Source organism: Bactrocera latifrons, unplaced genomic scaffold, assembly GCF_001853355.1.
Source record: "Bactrocera latifrons isolate USDA-ARS-PBARC rearing strain unplaced genomic scaffold, ASM185335v1 scaffold_51, whole genome shotgun sequence".
NCBI lineage: Eukaryota > Metazoa > Arthropoda > Insecta > Diptera > Tephritidae > Bactrocera > Bactrocera latifrons.
This window is the reverse complement of record NW_017537168.1, coordinates 83,483-102,144: the sequence shown is the minus strand read 5'-3', so window position 1 is coordinate 102,144 and position 18,662 is coordinate 83,483. Positions and strand designations below refer to the sequence as shown.

Genomic DNA, 18,662 nt, shown 5'->3' with positions numbered 1-18,662 from the left:
AAATCTAATTTTTGCTAAATTATTTGTTGTACATACTTATTTCTAAAACTCCAAAAATTATATAAAAAGGTTCGGAAACTTAATATATATTTGTACTACTCTTTTTAACTCAAAAAATTACAAAAAATGTCTGAAATTGTTTTAAATGACTGTGTATAATTTTCGTAATTTTTTCTCAAACTTAAAAAATAGTAAAAATCGCTCAGAATTATTTAAAAAAAAAATTCACTTTTATCAAAAATATTTTTTAATTTTTTTAAGCTCGATAAACTATTAAAAACAGAATTTTTTCTAAATCAAAAATTAAAAAAAAAAGATACAAGAATTCAAAAATGAAAAAAAAAATTCTACAATATTTTTAAACAAACTTATTTTTATTTAGAATATTGTTTTTTATATATTTTTAGGCCTAAAATAAAAAAACCCAAAAAAGTGTTCTAAAACTTGCTTACATAATCTCATATAAAAATTACATATTATATATTGCGAATGTGTATGTATGCGCATTTTTTTTCATTATTAGTTAGGTTGGTAGAAGATAGAAACAACGCCATCTGTGAACGCCTGCAACATTCTGCCTGACACTTTACATACATACATACATTCGGTTTTTTCTTTTCCGTTTTTGATTTTCTGACCCAATGCGAGTTGAGTTGGCTGCAGCAACAGCTAAAAAGTTCACAAATGTGCTTGATAGTACGCACAGAGTGTGTAGGCGTGGCAGTGCGAGTGACATTGAGTTGACAGTTGTCATGTTAGTTGCAAGTTTTTTCTACAGTTATACAACAGTTTTATTTTACCATTTTCTTCAAAGGCAGCCTGAACAGTCCATGTGCTGGCAGGTTTTGGGTCGAGTGGGCTTTCAAGGTAAAGGTAAATTGTCGCAACAAAACGAAATAAAAAAATGGACGCAAAAAAGCAAAAACAAAAAATATAAAAAACAAAAGAAAAAAAAACAAAAGCAGCAAATATAAAATACAACAAGCGTATGAAAAAAAAAATTTGCTATGAAAAAGGCAGAAAATAAACGCTAACAATGACAATAAGCTGCGTAAGAAACGGCAAACTTTTGTTAACAGCTTATAAAGTTAACCAACTGCTAGACAGCAGCGTCGGCCTGCAAAAGTGGCCAAAAACGGCTGCTGCGGCGTTTGATTTCACGATACAACGGAGCAAAAGCGATGAAGGTCAGCTGCCATGTCTACTGAATGAGTGCAAGGCCAGTACGCAAGTGCAATTGACATTATATACAAAAGAAAATATATTGTACTGTGTGCGTGATAAACATATATAGGTTAACTAGGCGGAGGTGAGATTGTGCAGTCAAAAATCGTAAGCTTTAAATGCCTACTTTTAGGCTTGTAAGCCGATTGAAATGCCACGAAATACGTGCAGCAAATTGATGGGTTTGTTTTCTGCGTTATATATGGCGTATGCCTAACACAATGCGGTTAGTATTACGATATGGTGTATGCCTAACACAATGCGGTTAGTAGTATGACATGGCGTATGAGTAACATTCTGCGGTTCATATTATGACATTGCGTATGAGTAATCAAAATTAAAGAGAAGTGGACTTAGAACGAAAATAAGCTAATATCTTCAGAGTAAACATAAGGCATAAAATCGGCTTATCTCATAAACGAATTTCGAATTCAAAAAATTGTTAAGTAAAATATAAATTTTTCATAGCAAATTGAAATATAATTTTATCGAAATTTGAAAATTTTGCTCAATTTTTGTTTTCAAAATTACAAATTAAAAAAAAAATTAATTTTTGGGGTTTCAGTAGGTGCTAATTATAAAATTTGTCAATTTTTATAAATAAAAGTTTCCTCTTTATAAAACTATTTCTTTTTCCTTTTATAAGTTCAAGAAGCGTTAAGAAACAGAATTCTTATAATTTCTTAAATTATGAGCCACCATTTTAAATTACTATTGTTTTGGATTTGCAAGCTTTATGAGTAAATAAACAATTGCGTGACACAAATTTATAAAAAATTGGACAAATGTGTAATTTTTTCTATTTTTTGATATAAAAAAAAAATTTCTAATTTGTAATAAATATAATTTTTTCAAAGTGCCAGAAAATCAAAACACTTTTTTATTTAACAAAAAAATTTTTTTTATATATGAATCCATTTATAAATGGCATATTTTTCAGTTATAATAAAAAGTTGATTTTTTTTCCTCCAATTTCTAATAAATTGCTATTGCTTCTAATTCCAATTAAATGTTTTTTGACATTTTTTTTTTAACTTTTTTAATTTTGCTTTTTAGTTTTTAATTTGTTTTTAATTTTCCTTATAAAAACGTGCAAACAACAACAAAAAAATATTAAGTCCAATTTTTCAAAATTAAATCGAATTAAATATCAGCTTAAAGTGGGTTTAAAATATGGACGAGTAGTGTGCACATTTGAAACATGCGGTACAACATAAATTTTTAGCAACAGCAACAAAAATAGTTTGATAGTGCTTTCTTTTCATCTTGCATAAGGTGTTATAGGACGACATGGCGTATGCGCAATATTTTCGTGTTTATACTCATTTGGTTTTCGTTTCATTAACATCTGATACATGCCTACAATTAAGCCCTCCCAGGCCTTGAAGGCTATGCTGATCAGAAACTCCTTATAGTGTAGTATAAAATATTTAATGAAATGAGAGAGGGTAAATAAGAACCAGCATTACCTGAAAATAAAAGAAAAAATGATATATGAATATATTTCACACTTAATGGCCATAAAAAATTTATTCTGGTAAAATATTTTTTTTTTTAATTTTCGCTGAATTTCAACTTTAAAATTTTTCCTGATATATTTTTTACAAATATACCACAAAAATGCGGAAATATTTTACGCTTTCTGCAATTTTTTTGTACCCTTTATATGAATTTATTTCTAATGCCTTAAACATACTCTCGACACTGCAAACACATGAACTCATACTTGAAAAAAAAAAAAAACAACGGAAACTGTCGCACGTAAGCCAAATAATAAGACGGAAAGCGCAAATATCTGGCAAGGTGGCATAGCTGTTTCACAGTTATCCCATATATAGATACATATATGAATATAAAATATATGTGGCTCACGCGTGCAAACGTGAGTGGCAGACACAAACGCCTCCGCGTGGCAAGCGAAGGTAGCACGGCACGTAATGTCACGCCAGGAATAATTCACCAAAGCACGTATGCGCCCTACAACAATAACAACAAGTGCAATGATTACAGCAGTAAAGGTAGAAACTATATACGAATTTGCTGAATGCGTTGCGAAAAATATGTCAATAAAAAGCAGACACGCCAAAAATTGCGCAGAAATACACTGTTACGTGCCGAACCACTTGATTTGGCATTTATTTGTACGCTTCACGCTGTTTTTTATCGTAAATTTTATTTGCTATCCTGCGGGTGTTGCAATTAGTGGCACATCAATATTGAGAGGTTCATTGGAGGCACATATACATACACATATGTATATGTTTAGGGTTTAATTGCAAAAAAAAAAAAAACTTTGGATATGGCGATTTTTTGATGAAAAATACTGTATAACAATTAAATTGAATAAAAACTAAGAATCAATTCTTTGAAATATTTATTTTTGAAATACTGAAAAAAAGATGGTTTTGAAAATTTTTAATAGTTTTAAATTATAAAAAATATTTTTTTTACTCTATAACAAATAAATGGAATAATCAAAAAAATATTTTATTTTTTTTTAAGTTGTTTGGTTTTTAATTAATAGCCAAAAATTTAAAGTAAAAAACAATGATTTTATTTCTAATCGCAAAAAAAAAAATCCTTAAAATCGTGAAAAATTTATAAGTACAATTTTTCAATAAATATCACAAAAAATATATTAAATTATCACAAAAAAACTATTTCCAAAAATTGATTTTTATTAAAAAAAAAAAATAGATTTTCTGCAGTGTTCATAATTTGCATTTCTCTTAAAATATATATTAAAAAAACCTTAAAAAATATTTTTAAAATTTTGGGAAAAAATTAAATCACAACTTTTTGTCAATTTATGGATTCTATACCCAAAGTATTCTGCTGACTTGGCGGCGAAGAATGAATCAGGCAATTTGTGATATTCTGATATGAACACTATTCCATTGAGCACGCTCAACTGACACCATGTCGAATTGGCTGTTTGGAAAGGTTTCAAATATAAATTTTTTAATTAGCAATAATGCTATCAATAAGTTGGAGAGTCGCTAAAATCAGTCAATTACCCTTGAAGGGAACCATATTTAATAAAAAAAAACACGAATTTATCAAAAAAAAAAAAAAATTGTGTGATACTATGGTAGGCTGCAGGGGCCTTTTTAATTGAACTGTTATTGCTTTCATTTACTACAGCTGGTCTAAAATTCTCGAGTTTCTGCACTACCAGAATTTTGAAGAAAATTATTTAAGTAAACAGTGAAGGACTTTACTCATATCATTACAACATTCGATCATTAAAAAAGTTTTTTATTTTATTTTATCTTTTAACAAATCTTTGCGCATATTTTTCTTAACTTTGTCTCTTTTTCACATTTTCTTTGCAGATCTTTACTACTGAAACCATACAAAAACAAATAACTATCGTCGTACCCCAACAAGATTTATACGAATACTTCCCAAAGTCACTATAAAATCAACCCCAAGAAGTTTCTAGACAAACGCAAGTGTATTTAAAACTGAAGCCTGTATATTATCATACCACAAAGTTTCCAACCGCAGACACCTGCAGCGAGTTTTCCACTTACCCGAACACACCAACACTCGTCTCATTGAATAGCTGCTCGCAGTGAACACATCAAGTGCATACAATGTTTCACATCTCCGCAAAGGAGTCGAGACTAAGCAATGCGAATAATAATAAAATAACAACAATAACAAAACCAGCAGCAACCACAACAACAATTACAGCAACACCACGAACGCATGGCAGCAACTCTAGCGGCGACCGCAACGCATGCCAAACCATCGATATACGCAAGTTGGCAGCGACAGCCGCGCAATTAGAGGCCGCCAGTAATGGGCAGCGCAGCAGTGTCGTGGGAACAACCGAAGCAACAACAACAGCAGCAGCAGCGTCGACGTCGGTGGGAGCGACGCACACAGCTACAGCACAAAATTGCAAGAACAACAGCAACAGCATACACAGAAGTGGCAGTAAGGGCAGCAACAGCAGTGGCGGCTATGCAGCAGCAACACGATCAAGGTTAAGAGCAGCAGAGGACAACACCAAAGCAACAAAAACACCAAATAATTTAGCAGCAACAGCCAGCGATAATAAGCAAACCACAGCAACACTACTTAAAATGCATTCCAACGCGACGCCGAACACGGAGCACGCAAACGCCGGCAGCAGCAGCAACAATGCCAATACCGGCGGCGCAGTGGTGCTCAATATTGGCAACGCCGCGGAGTCGCTACAGCGCCATGGCAGCGCGCGCAGCAAATGCAGTACGGGCAGTGGCGGTGGCCAAGCGCGCGTCACACGTGGCAGTGGGAGCGCACGCAGCCGCAGCAGTAAGCAGAGAAAAACTAGTTCCTCAAGTGCCAAGGGTGCTGACGGTGACAGCACAACAAAAACTACTACAACAACTAGCAAAAATCCTACTAACAATAAGTTAAGCGCCGGCAATGCCGAGCGCGGCACGCCGCCGCCACCATATACAAGTCAGGCGCCCGCGAACGCGCGCAACTCGGTGCAACGCACGAGTAGCAAGCGCAGCACAAGCAAAGCGGCTAATCAACAGCAACAGCAGCATCATTCACAAAATGGTGGCGCATCTACACGCGCGGCGCCGCAAAATCGTGACGCGCGCCAATCGCAATCGTCATCGTCGCGCGAGCATTCACGTTCACGTTCGCGCTCGCGTTCACAACAGCGCAGTGATGAAGAGCGCGACGCAGCAGCAGTGAGCGCCGCGGCCAGGCAACGTCGGCGCCATGGCAGTCGAAATTCGTTGGCGAGCGTGGAGCGTAGCAAGAAGCGCGTTGACGAGGAGGCAGACGATGATTCCTATACGTCATCGTCCGGCGTGAGCTGCAATGGTTCGTGCAGTTCGGATGATGGCGACTCGAATAGCACAACGTCGAGCGGTGAGCCGAATTTACCATATCCGGGCTTTCCGGAGATATCTTTCCTCATATTGTCGCAGGACTCGAGGCTACGCAACTGGTGCTTGCGACTCATCACCAATCCATATCCTTTTCAATAAATATGTTCAAAAATACATATCTAACTTTTTTACAGCAAAACGTTTTCAGTGCGGCTTTGAACAGTGAGTAATTATGTGCGAGTCTAAAAGTATGCAATGACATTTTGTTCCATAATATAATAATTAATTTAAACTTTTTGTCCCGAAAAGCATGCAATGAAATGTTTTATGGTTGAAATATAATCTCGACGAAATAACAAAAATATTTTTCGCTCTATTATCCGCTTTTAATTCGTTTTCTCAACTGAAACTATTTCACAAAAATGTAGAATTGTTCCAAATGCTACGCGCAAGAAAGTATGTAAAAGCAGAACACAAAAAAACTTGTTATACGCAGTTTTCGAGCACACAAATTCCTGTTTGAAAATCATTTATTTTGCTCAATCATTTGCTAAGTGAAACTAAGAAAGCGCAAACAGTATGCAAAGAAAGCAAAACCAGATGTTTTAACAGATTAGCTGATATGCCAAAGCAACATTTAGAATATTTCCATACCAGTTTTTGGTGTTGTGCGAATTCAGAGATAGGGGAGGAACGAAGAGCGCACACAAATCAAATAAATTAAAAGTTAATCAAATGCTATTTTAGACAAGTGGCTAAGGTGGAGCAAAAAGTTTTTGGAGAAAGAAGAGGAGAGAGAAAAAAACGATAGATAAGTGGGGAAAAGAAAGTGCTTGCTCGAGAACGTGGATGGTTTCTGATAATATTATAGCGAACAGAAAAAATTAGTAAGAATGTGCCTTTGGCTTTGTGCGCTACCAGTGTTATAATAATTAATTTCTTATGAACAAGGAGGTATAGATTACCTTTAGGGGCTAAACATATTAACTTAAATAAGTAAGGTTCAGACCTATTAAAGAAGTTCCAAAATCCAACTAAAAACGGCTAATCCATTAGAAACAGTAAAGTAAAGAAGCAAGCAAATGCATATTCTTCAAAACCGAAAAATGGTTCAATGTACTTATTAGTCTCTTCTCTCTGCTGAGACTGACAATCAAGTTTAACAATGCGAATTCTATCAAATATGAGTAGTTTCTTAAAAAATGTGTTGATTATAAAAATAAGAATATCAAGAGTAAAAAAAAAAATATATATATATATATAAGGAGTTAGAAAGATACATACGTCAAAAAAAGAGAGGAATATAAAAAAAGTTTTATTTATAAGATAATGCAAGAAATTTGCCAACCAATGCAAAAAAATGCCATAACAACGGTTAATACTTGTAATATTTCAATAGAGTAAAAAAATTCTTACAATGCCATATACAAATAAAAGTAAGAATATTTATGCCCTGAACAGGGTACACTAAGTTTGCTACGAAGTTTGTTACAGAACCAGCAGCAACTTCGGAGGATAAGTTTCTACATACACATGTATATAAAAGATCAGTGTGACGAGCTGAGTTGATTTAATTATATTTGGGGGTCCAGGACACCAATGAAATCCTCAGTTTTTGAGATATCGATCGGAAATTTTGTATAAGTTTTTTTCTCTTAAAGAAGCTCAAGATTTGTCGGAATCGCCCATATCGAACAACCATAGCATACAGCTGCCAAGCGACCTGATTGATAAAACTCAAGTCTCTGTACGAAAACTTTTTCATTTGTTAAGATATCTTCACGAAGTGTGCAGTACATTCAGGTTATGGTTAAGGTTAAGGTTAAGGTTAAGGTTAAGGTTAAGGTTAAGGTTAAGGTTAAGGTTAAGGTTAAGGTTAAGGTTACGGTTAAGTTAAGTTAAGTTAAGTTAAGTTAAGTTAAGTTAAGTTATGTTAAGTTAAGTTAAGTTAAGTTAAGTTAAGTCAGGTTAAGTTAAGTTAAGTCAGGTTAAGTTAAGTTAAGTTAAGTTAAGTTAAGTTAAGTAAAGTAAAGTAAAGTTAAGTTAAGTTAAGTTAAGTTAAGTTAAGTTAAGTTAAGTTAAGTTACGTTAAGTTAAGTTAAGTTAAGTTAAGTTAAATTAAGTTAAGTTCAGTTTCCGTCAGGTAGATCTAAAAAGTTAACTTTGGTCGAATATAGCAGGTCGGATATAAAAAATTTTTCAATTTGAACAACTATAGCATATATGTACATATGTACCTGCCATACAAACCGACCCATCAAAATGAAAATATATTCTTTATACCCGTTTTTATGCTATAAGAAATGCTGCTGTGAACGGTATTTCAGCTTCGTGCAGTCGAAGTTATCTTTTTTACTTGTTGCTTTTTTTACCGTTACAAACGAATAATCAGTAGACCCATACACTATGTGTGGACCAACGGGCCGTTGACAACGATAAGCATACTGGTACATACATAAGCACATATTTCTTTGCATAAATGTATAAATCTATATGCATACATGCATATGTATTTATACATATATGTGCGCATGTGTATGTGTATGTTTACGAACATACATACATATGTATGTTTTTTTTTTTTCAATAAATGCCATTGCCGGTAACTATATCTCCACTGCATTGTTGCTGTTTTCATTGTTTGCACCGCTGACTGCTTTTCAAGCCTCACTGCCAACGGCATACCTGTGTATAAGTAACAACAACAACAAAGCATGTGTCGCAGCTACAAACTCCAGTCAGTTGCAGCGCATGAACTGTTGCTGGCTGCTTCGTTGCGCTTTGTTGCAGGTAACTGAGCGAGTTTTTTATGTAGCGGAAGCGGAAATAAAAATCAACCATGGTGAAATATGTTTATTTACTTTTATTTATATATATTTTTTATTTTGCGTCGGGAGCACATATTTGGCGCACAGAGATTCTTCCTAGCATACACACATACATATTATAACGGTATGCTAGCACATCCCCAGCTCCGCACAGGCAACGCTACATATAAACGTGTGCACTTGCTGTAGCATACTTTTAGGGTACGAAATAGTTTAACGTATTTTCTTCCGCTTTTTTAACGCTTGCATTTTATTTGCCTTATTTATTACATTTTCCAGCATATTTAGTTTGCGCTTTTCAATTTTATTTTTTTTTTGTTGTAAATTTTTTATTTTCTTCTTTTACATTTGTCCGCTTTCTGTTCACATATTTTCAGGTTTATTTAATTTCAACCGTTTCATGCCAAGGCCACTGCGTTAATTGGAGAATCTGTGGGGCATATTTGTTTGCTCTTTTCCATCTTTTCATTTTATGTATGACTTGCCTGGTATATTTAATTCAGTTTTATCTTTGGCGGTGCAGTGATTTTAAATTGAAAATAATTTAATGTAAGAACTTTCTCACTTTCGCTGGAAACGAAAGCTCAGCTTAAGTGACTGAGGTTATTTTTTATTAATAAATGATATAAAAAAATATACAAAGATATACAAAAATAAGTAAAAACGGTTTTACTGAAGTTATTATAGCCTTCGCAGTAAAAATATCTAATATTTGAGCGGTCAGTTTGTATGGCAGCTATATGTTATAGTGGCTCGATCTGAACAATTTTTTTAGGGATTGTAGCTTTGACTTCGGCAAAAGTTTATGTTAAGTTTCCTGAAGATATCTTGTCAAATGTAAAAGTTTTTCCTACAAAGCCTCTATCATGATCGTTCAGTTTGTATGGCAGCTATATGTTATAGTGGCTTGATCTGATTTATTTTCTCAGAGATTGTAGCGTTACTGCGGGTAATAATTATTGCCAGAATTCATTAAGATACCTCGTCAAATAAAAAAGTTTTCCATACAAAAACTTAACTTCGATCGGCCGGTTCATATGGCAGCTATATGCTATAGTTTAGGCGATTTCGACAAATGAGCGGACTCTTCGAGCGAAAAGAACGGATGCAAAATTTCAGTACGATAATAAATAAACTGAGTAACAAGTACATGCTTAAAACACAGGAGACTCATTACTGTAGAACTAAAGTTTTTCTACCAACCGCGCTGCGATGCTGATTTTATGGGTTATGAATACCAAGCTTTCACTTACACTTACAGATATAATAAATATGCATAAATTTCCTACATGTGGCAACTCTATGAAGCTGCTTCGGCATCACTATAACAACATCGTAATATACCGTTATGACTACGAAATGTTGCAAATCGTCAGCAGCGCATGTAAATATTTTCCAGTTTAATGCACTTCAAGGCACTCTAAGTACGCGCGCACGCACACACATACACCAACAAGCAGCTTACTGTGTATGTGTGTGTGCGCTGCCTTACAAATTGCAAATTGTTGTGCTTAACACACGCGTAATGCGCAAAATTTCAATTTGCCTCCACCAGCTGTGCCACATGTCGCCACATGTAGCGTATTTAACAACCACAATAACATAAATAACAACAAAAATAGCTTAAGCAAGTGGTAAGCGCGTGAGCGAGCGAAGTTTGCTGAAGATTTCTACGTCCATTGTCCACAAGCGACTGTGTGGCATGCAACCGTTGTAGTAATATGTGTAACTAAGCATGTGCTTATATCTAACATGAGTGCAACAATAACACAATAATAACAACAAAAACACTACATGTAGCTTACTAAGCGAAACAAATCAAGTGAAACGGTGGAGCCTTGTCACGCACACTCGAAACTCAGCAATAACAATAACAAGCTGGATGAGTAGCAATTCCTAAGTAGTGCTACAACAATAATAGCAACAACGGCGGGCCAAAATATCTCGCATGCCACTTGTGGCACAAAGAAAACCGCACAAATGTTTTAAGCGAAGTGCAACAATTTGTTGCAGTGTTGTTGTTGGTTTTTGTTTTTGTTGTAAATTTATTCACATCAAGCATGTATAGCATTTACGGTATTGTCACTTTCTATGGCTTTGTTATCTTCCAACAATTCACGCAATTTTCTATTATTACAAGTGCTTTCTTTGTTGCTGTTGATTGAATTAAATTTTACGTCGACGTTTGTTGTTGGTGCATTGTGCAAATATCAGTTTCATAGAGGCTATTATGGTATTAAGTCTCGTGGAAATAAATGAGGTTAAACACGAATAGGTTCAGTACAGAAAGCTTAGGATAAGTTTAGGTGGACTTAAGATTAAGATTAAGATTAAGTGAAGTTAAGTTAAGATTACGTTAAGTTAAGTTAAAATTCAAATAAAGCTACATTAAATGAGTTAAGTTCAGTTAAGGTTAAGTTAAGTTACACTAAGGTTAAGTTAAGTCAAGTTAAGTTAAGTTAAATTAAGTCAAGTTAAGTTAAATTAAGTTAAGTTAAGTTAAGCTAAGTTAAATTAAGTTAAGCCAAGTTAAATTAAGTCAAGTTAAGTTAAGTTAAGTTAAGTTAAGCTAAGTTAAGTTAAGCTAAGTTAAGTTAAGTTGAGTTGAGTTAAGTTAAATTAAGCCAAGTTAAATTAAGTCAAGTTAAGTTAAATTAAGTTAAGTTAAGTTAAGCTAAGTTAAGCTAAGTTAAATTAAGTCAAGTTACGTTAAGGTAAGTTAAGTTAAGTTAAGTTACGCTAAGTTAAATTAAGTTAAATGAAATCAATTTAAATTAAGTTAATTCAAATTAAGTGAAGTCAAATTAAGTCAAGTTAATTTAATTCGTGATATTGGGGTACATTCTGACAACCACATAATTGCAACGAATAAATATTGGAGGTTTCAAAGTCGCACAACTTAGAAGCAACATGGATCATCGAGTCTACTAACTAAAACCCTTACAGTTTCTCAAACCATACACTTCTCAAATTCAAAGTGAAGCTGAACCACAAAAAACTAATATTTATTGAATACTTCGAATGTGAAATAACTTTCGGTGAATATTTATAACTTTTTTAGTACAAAGTATTTTTTAAATACCTTAACTAAAAAAAATAGAAACCTTGCTGTTTTTGTCTAGAACCGAATATGTAATATAAATTTAAATGCCAATTCTCTAAGCTGAAAATAGTTAATAAAAAAAAAAATTATGCTCAAGCTGCTAAAAACATTTGGAGTATTTTTGCATACATTTCTTGACAAAAATAATTCGAATACATTAATATATATTTTTTGCGTTAAAAACCTTATCATACTAATAATGCTAAAACCTTTTTGCTACCAGCCGCTAATACACGCATCAATAAACAATAGTTGACCACAAAATGCTTACCGAATTGACCTAAAATTGGCTTAAGTGCTTAATTGCTACGGCGCGTTAAGCCACATGAGTGCCAGAATAACAGAGAGACAGAGGAAGTAACTGTGATAGCCTGCTCTCTCAATCGCAAATCGCTAACGGTGAAAAGCGGTGTGCAATAATTGAGATGCACAAAAATTGAACGCAACGAAAGCAAGGGATTTATCGTTTAATTATAATTGAAGACCCGCAGAGCGGAATGGCGATTGGTTGTAACGGCAAAGCATAAAAAATAGCGAGGCTATAAAGTGGGGTTATGAGCCCGGCAACAAATTGACATTGTCAGTCTAACCCTTGTGCTGAGCCGGGCAGCCAAAGTAATAAAATATCGATTTGCAAGTGCAAGTAGATGACGTTATTGTTGTATGCGTTGAGCAAGGGTACATACAGACGCAGCTTTTTAGAAGCAAGCTCCCTGCTGTGTGTACATACATACATACGCTTACTCGAAAGTATCGACTGTATTGGTAATATGGAAAACAACAACTGCTGCATTTTATATGAGCTCTATAACGCTTGTGCTATATAGATATGTATGTGTGTATATTAGTATATATGTTCAAGTATATGTGTGCCTCTCAACTCCAAATGCTGCTATATTTACTGGCGCCGTTCCGGCATTGAAAATTTTATCGATACGCGCAAAGATAATAAGGTGTTAGGGGTGAGCAAGCAATCAAGCACGTTGCCATACTGAAAGTTTATCCTAAACAATTTGTGTTGAAATTTTACATAAAAATTTTGAAAGATAAAAATTAAAAATGTTTATAAGTTAAAAAAAAACACAAATTTCAATATTAAAATAGGAGAATTTGCTATAAATTGGCTGATGTGGTTTTAGATTGTTTGAATGTGAATTTCGGACAATTTTCGAATTTTCCGAATACTCATTTATGACCTCCCTCATAGAGTATCCACGCATCTACTCTATTGTTCGAATCCAAATTTCGAAGAATTTTCGAACACTGACAAATACCTTCTCCCTGCTTTATTTTCGAATTTCGGAGAATTTTTCAAATACTAAAATGTGATGTTCTCTACTCTATTGTTCGAATCCGAATTTCAAAACATTTTCGACCACTATTACATGACTTTATTGTTCGAATTCGAAAGTTGAAGAATTTTCAAAGAATTTTCGAAGACTATTTTCGATTTCGAAGGATTTCTCAAATACTAATATGTGAGTTTCTTCACTTTATTGTACGAATTCGAATTTAAAATAATCTTCGAACAATATTATATGACCTCTCTCTCATCTAGTTCTCGAGTTCGGATAACTTTCGAACCCTAATATATGTCCATCTCTACTCTATTGTTCGAATTCGAAGAATTTTCGAATACTGATAATGGACTTTTCTTCTCCGTGAGGGTTATGCGAGAATTTGCATATATCTCAAATGGCTCGGCTTGTCGACCTGGTCTTCTATATAAAGTATTGAGTCAGTTCCAATATCTTGTCCCTACGACCTAAACTTACTCAACCTCACCTAGTATATTTTTACAAACACTTTTGTAATTATCAGTACGAGAAGTACGGGTAAACAGGGTGGACTTTAGTCCACAATATTTTTGCTCGTGCTATCATTAACTCCGTTACCATTAAACCAAACAACAACCGGCATATTTATGTGCCATAAACCACAACATAGCGACCAAACAAGTAGAAGCTTAGCTAAAATGGTACTTTTTAACACATATGTCAGCATATATGTGTATATATGAGTGTCAAGTGAATATATATGTTGCCTAAATCTGTTTGACTTCAATATTTTCCTATCACAAATAGCAACAGCACTGCAATTTTATGACTTTGTAAAATGGTGAGGGCAAGTAATCAATGTGTGTAATTATTGGCAGGGCAAAAATCGACTATATAGCGTCGAGGTATATATGCGTATATATTCATGCACACAAATTTGAATATACGCCAGTAAGAGGGTATGACGTGCATAATATAGCCGTTGGGAAAACTCGCAAACAATGGCATATATAATGATAAGTAATAAGCTGATGAGGAACGCAGGAGAGGCAAGCGAAGTGGCTGATATTTGCAAGCAGACAAGGACGTAAATTTGTATAGGGAATGTCAACGGTGACTTGTGAGCGAAAAACATGAAAATGCATAAACATACACATACAGAAAAAGCCAACAATGCATGCAATTTTTGCCAAAAGCACACGCAGGTTAACATTGAAATGAAATGACGGCTCAAATCAATGGCGTTTTGTATGGATGAAGGTAATCGAGTGGTCACATGGGAGCTGCTTATGGATGGAATTCGGTTTTTTGAATGCTGAAATAATGCTTTGTTGGCGAGTGTTGCTGTGAGCGCTTGAAATTGCCTTCAACAATTAATTGGATGCCTAGGCGTATACGTAACCTCCACTTAATTTGTATGCAGGCATGTTAATTATGGAAAATATCGAGTGAGTAACATGTGCTACATATATACAAGCAAACGAGTGTATACATATGTATATAGAGACATGTATACAAACGGTTTTGCGGTGCCATGTCATATAATTTGCCCCGGAAGTATGCCAATCTGACGCGCTGCTTGACTGCTACGCATTTCATATGGTGTGCTAACAAAAAATGAGAATATATGTATATATACATATGTATAAACGTATATAAGTACGCGTGCGTGTTATTGTTAAACGTGCAAGGCGCTGACATGCCACGCACTCGTTAAATAAACTCACAATTGCGGCACAAATTGCTGCCGACCGCACTCGATCCATGCCACCAAACGCCTTGGCGTACACAACTTTACCGCATTTAATTCGCTGCGCAAGTGTGTGGTTTAATCACCGCCTCGTTGCAAGGCTGGCACAACCATATGTGTGTCTGAGTGACGATGGCAGCTATAAAAATGCAATAAATTCATATCGAATTGATGAATTCGTACGCATTAATGCGCACAAGTTGCTTTTGGCTGCAATTGAAAGTAGATTAATATTTTTTATGTAGGAAGAATTTTTCTGCGGAAATGTTTTACCAAAAAGACGCAAGTAGCCAGCCTTAATTTGTGTGGTATTAATTCAAAAAGCCATTGTAGAGTTTGTATAAATTGAAGGGAGCGTGGCAGAGAGAATTTAGTGCAAAACTAAGCGTAATAGTACGAGAGAAATAAAAGATATGGATTTTAGTACAAAACAAGTAACGTAACTTTTGCAAAAAAAAAAAAAATTGAAACTTTATGATTCGGAACAAGTATTTTAAAACGGATGAGTTATTATTTTGGTTTTTGGATTTGGTAACAAATTTAGCGAGTTAACTAAAATTTGTTAATGTTAAATGAAAAAAAAAATTAGGTACTAAATTTTAGCACAAAAATTGTGAATGTAAGATGTACAAAAAATTTAATTTTAAAATATAGTACCAAAAATTTAGTTCTAAAACGTAGTACAAAAAATTTTGTACTAAAAATTTTAAAAACCTTTTTCTACTAAGTTTGAATAGACAATTTAGGTTTTATTGGTTTTAATGACACTTCACCAATTACTTCACGCTGTCATCTCTTTTTTCAGTGACTTACGATTTTAGTACGAATTACTAAATTTTGGTACTAAACAAAATGGAGTTTCAAATAACTTATTCTGAATATATTTCTCTATTAAAATGCTTTTCTAGTACTGAACAGTAATATAGAAAGAAAGAAGAAGAAAAATTATGTTCAAGTTACAAATTGACAACCCACGTATAATTTTTTAAAAATTTAGTACAAAAGTGTTACATTAATTAAACTAAATTTAGTGTTTTCTAAATTAGTTTATTTTAGTACACAAATTTTGGCATACACTTTTTAGCACAAGAACTATCTGTTTAGTACAAAATTTTTAGTACTAATTTCTTGGTTACAAATTTTTTTAGTACTAAATTCTTGGTATTAATTTTTTAGTACAACACTCTTCAATAAAAAATTTTTAGTACATATTGTTTAAAGCGAACTTGTAGTAAACAATTTTTAGAACACATTTTTTTTAATTCAAAATATTTAGAGTAATTTCATAAGGACTAGGCTTTTAGAAGAAGTTTTTGACATAATTTATATACATTTTTTCAAATACTGCATTTCATACATATTTTTGTTCCTTTTTTAAAAAAAAAAACAAGTAAGGAAGGGCTAAGTTCGGGTGTGATACTCTCGCATCAAATACCGTATTTGTGTAAAGTTTTATTCCGCTATCATCATCGGTTCCTAATGGATATATTATACAGAGAATACATCAGATAGAACTCAAAATAGCGTTATATTGGAAGAAGGCGTGGTTGTGAACCGATTTAACTCATATTTCGTACATTTCATCAGGGTGTTAAGAAACTATTATGTACCGAATTTCATTGAAATCGGTAGAGATATGGTTTCTGGTCCATAAGTTTGCGATGCCACGCCTATTTTCAATTTAAAAAAAAGCCTGCGTGCAGCTTCCTTCTGTCATTTCTTCCGTAAAATTTAGTGTTTCTGACGTTTTTTACGCACTTTTAGTGATTTTCAACATAACCTTTGTATGGGAGGCGGGCGTGGTTATTATCAGATTTCTTCCATTTTTGAACTGTATATGGAAATGTCTAAAAGAAACGACTCCTTACAGTTTGGTTGACATAGCTGTAGTGGCTTTCGAGATATGTACAAAAAAGTTAGTAGGTGGCGGGGCCACGCCCACTTTTCCAAAAACATTACGTAAAAATATGCCACTCCCTAATGCGATCCTTTGTGACAAATTTCACTTTAATATCTTTATTTATGGCTTAACTATGACACTTTATAGGTTTTCGGTTTTCGCCATTTTGAGGGCGTGGCAGTGGGCCGATTTTGCCCATCTTCGAACTTAACCTTCTTATGAAGCCAAGAAATACGTGTACCAAGTTTCATCATGATGTCTCAATTTTTACTCAAGTTATAGCTTGCACGGACGGACGGACAGACGGACAGGCAGACGGACGGACGGACAGACAGACATCCGAATTTCAACTCTACTCCTCACCCTGATCACTWTGGTATATATAACCCTATATCTAACTCTTTTAGTTTTAGGACTTACAAACAACCGTTATGTGAACAAAACTATAATACTCTTTTTAGCAACTTTGTTGCGAGAGTATAAAAATTTGCAGAAGAAAGTTTACAAACATTTTTTTAATTTAAAAATATTAAAAAGAAAATGTACTTTTTCACCAAAGCCATAAAGCGAGTGTCTCAAAAATTATTACCACACCTTACCCAAAGCGAGTACTTTTGTATCTTACGCTGTACCGTTGCGTCATAAAAATTTGCATTTACGTAGCAATTGAAATGTTAATAACTGACAATGTGACTCTTTGCAAACGACCATTAATGTCACTCATACGCCCTGTACGACCAACTACCATATTGCAGTTTGTACTCTATATGAGCATGTGTGCGTGTGTGTAGTGCTGCAGCAATGAAATACAAGTGTGTAAACATAAAATCGCCGCTTTTAAGATGTATTGTTGAGTTACGAGCGCCGCTATTTGCATGCGTTGAGCGCGGATCGTGGGTGGTAGGCGACGAGCAAACTATTAAAGTGAGAAAATTTGGTTTACGCAACAGCTGTGGCGAATTACAACTTCACTGCGAACCATGAAAGAGGGTATGTATGGGTGTGTGTATGCTTGTATTTGCGTTTCACATATATATGGAGTTCAAGCGTTAAAATGATTTGTGGCAATATGATTGTAACGGGTCTCCCAAGTATGTGGAAATTACATGAGAGGGGTACGGGTAATATATGATTGTAGATATAGCCATAAAACATACATACATATATGCACACATGTATGTAGATATACAAATATGTTTATATTTCACATGTGAACCAGCAAATGGTCGCTAGCCGCATATAAAATCAATATAAGCAAATAAATGTTATAGATGATTGATAGCGTTGCACACACACTCAGCACCCACCACAAATACATACATAAGTGTGTGCACTGTACTATACAGCCTTCTATACACGCTGTTGTGGTTGTATTGTTGTTCGGTTTTTGTTTGTCAGCCACTTGTTTGTTGCTATGTCATGTTATGACATGTTCCGTCTACAGCTGCTGCCACGATTGGTGGCGGTAATTTGTGTTGCATTTGCATATTAGTTATTGTTGCTAACAAAAGTGACGGGTGCATGCACACATACATGTTTACATACAAGGTAACTTCATGGCGCTTTGGGTCTGCAAATTTAATGCATTTAAAATGAGTAATATGCATTTGCTTGAGCTAAAAACCGTCGCAGCCATCAAATCCGTCTGTTGAAGCAATAAAATACCACTTAAATGGGAAATTTTTACATTACATTAATAAATTTATAGTAATTTATTTTTAAAAAATTTTGGAAATTAG

At 34.2% G+C, this 18,662-nt stretch overlaps 1 protein-coding gene across 1 annotated transcript in view; it reads left to right on the top strand.

Annotated features, from left to right (window-relative positions):
- LOC108973880 (voltage-dependent T-type calcium channel subunit alpha-1G-like) overlaps positions 1-18,662 on the top strand; it is a gene marked incomplete at its 3' end in the record, with an annotated part of 170,942 nt that overhangs the window by 78,099 nt on the left and 74,181 nt on the right. Inside the window, exon 3 of the mRNA XM_018941385.1 lies at positions 4,903-6,208. Within this exon, the coding sequence (XP_018796930.1) occupies positions 4,903-6,208 (1,306 nt within the window). The remainder of the gene's footprint in view (positions 1-4,902; positions 6,209-18,662) is intronic.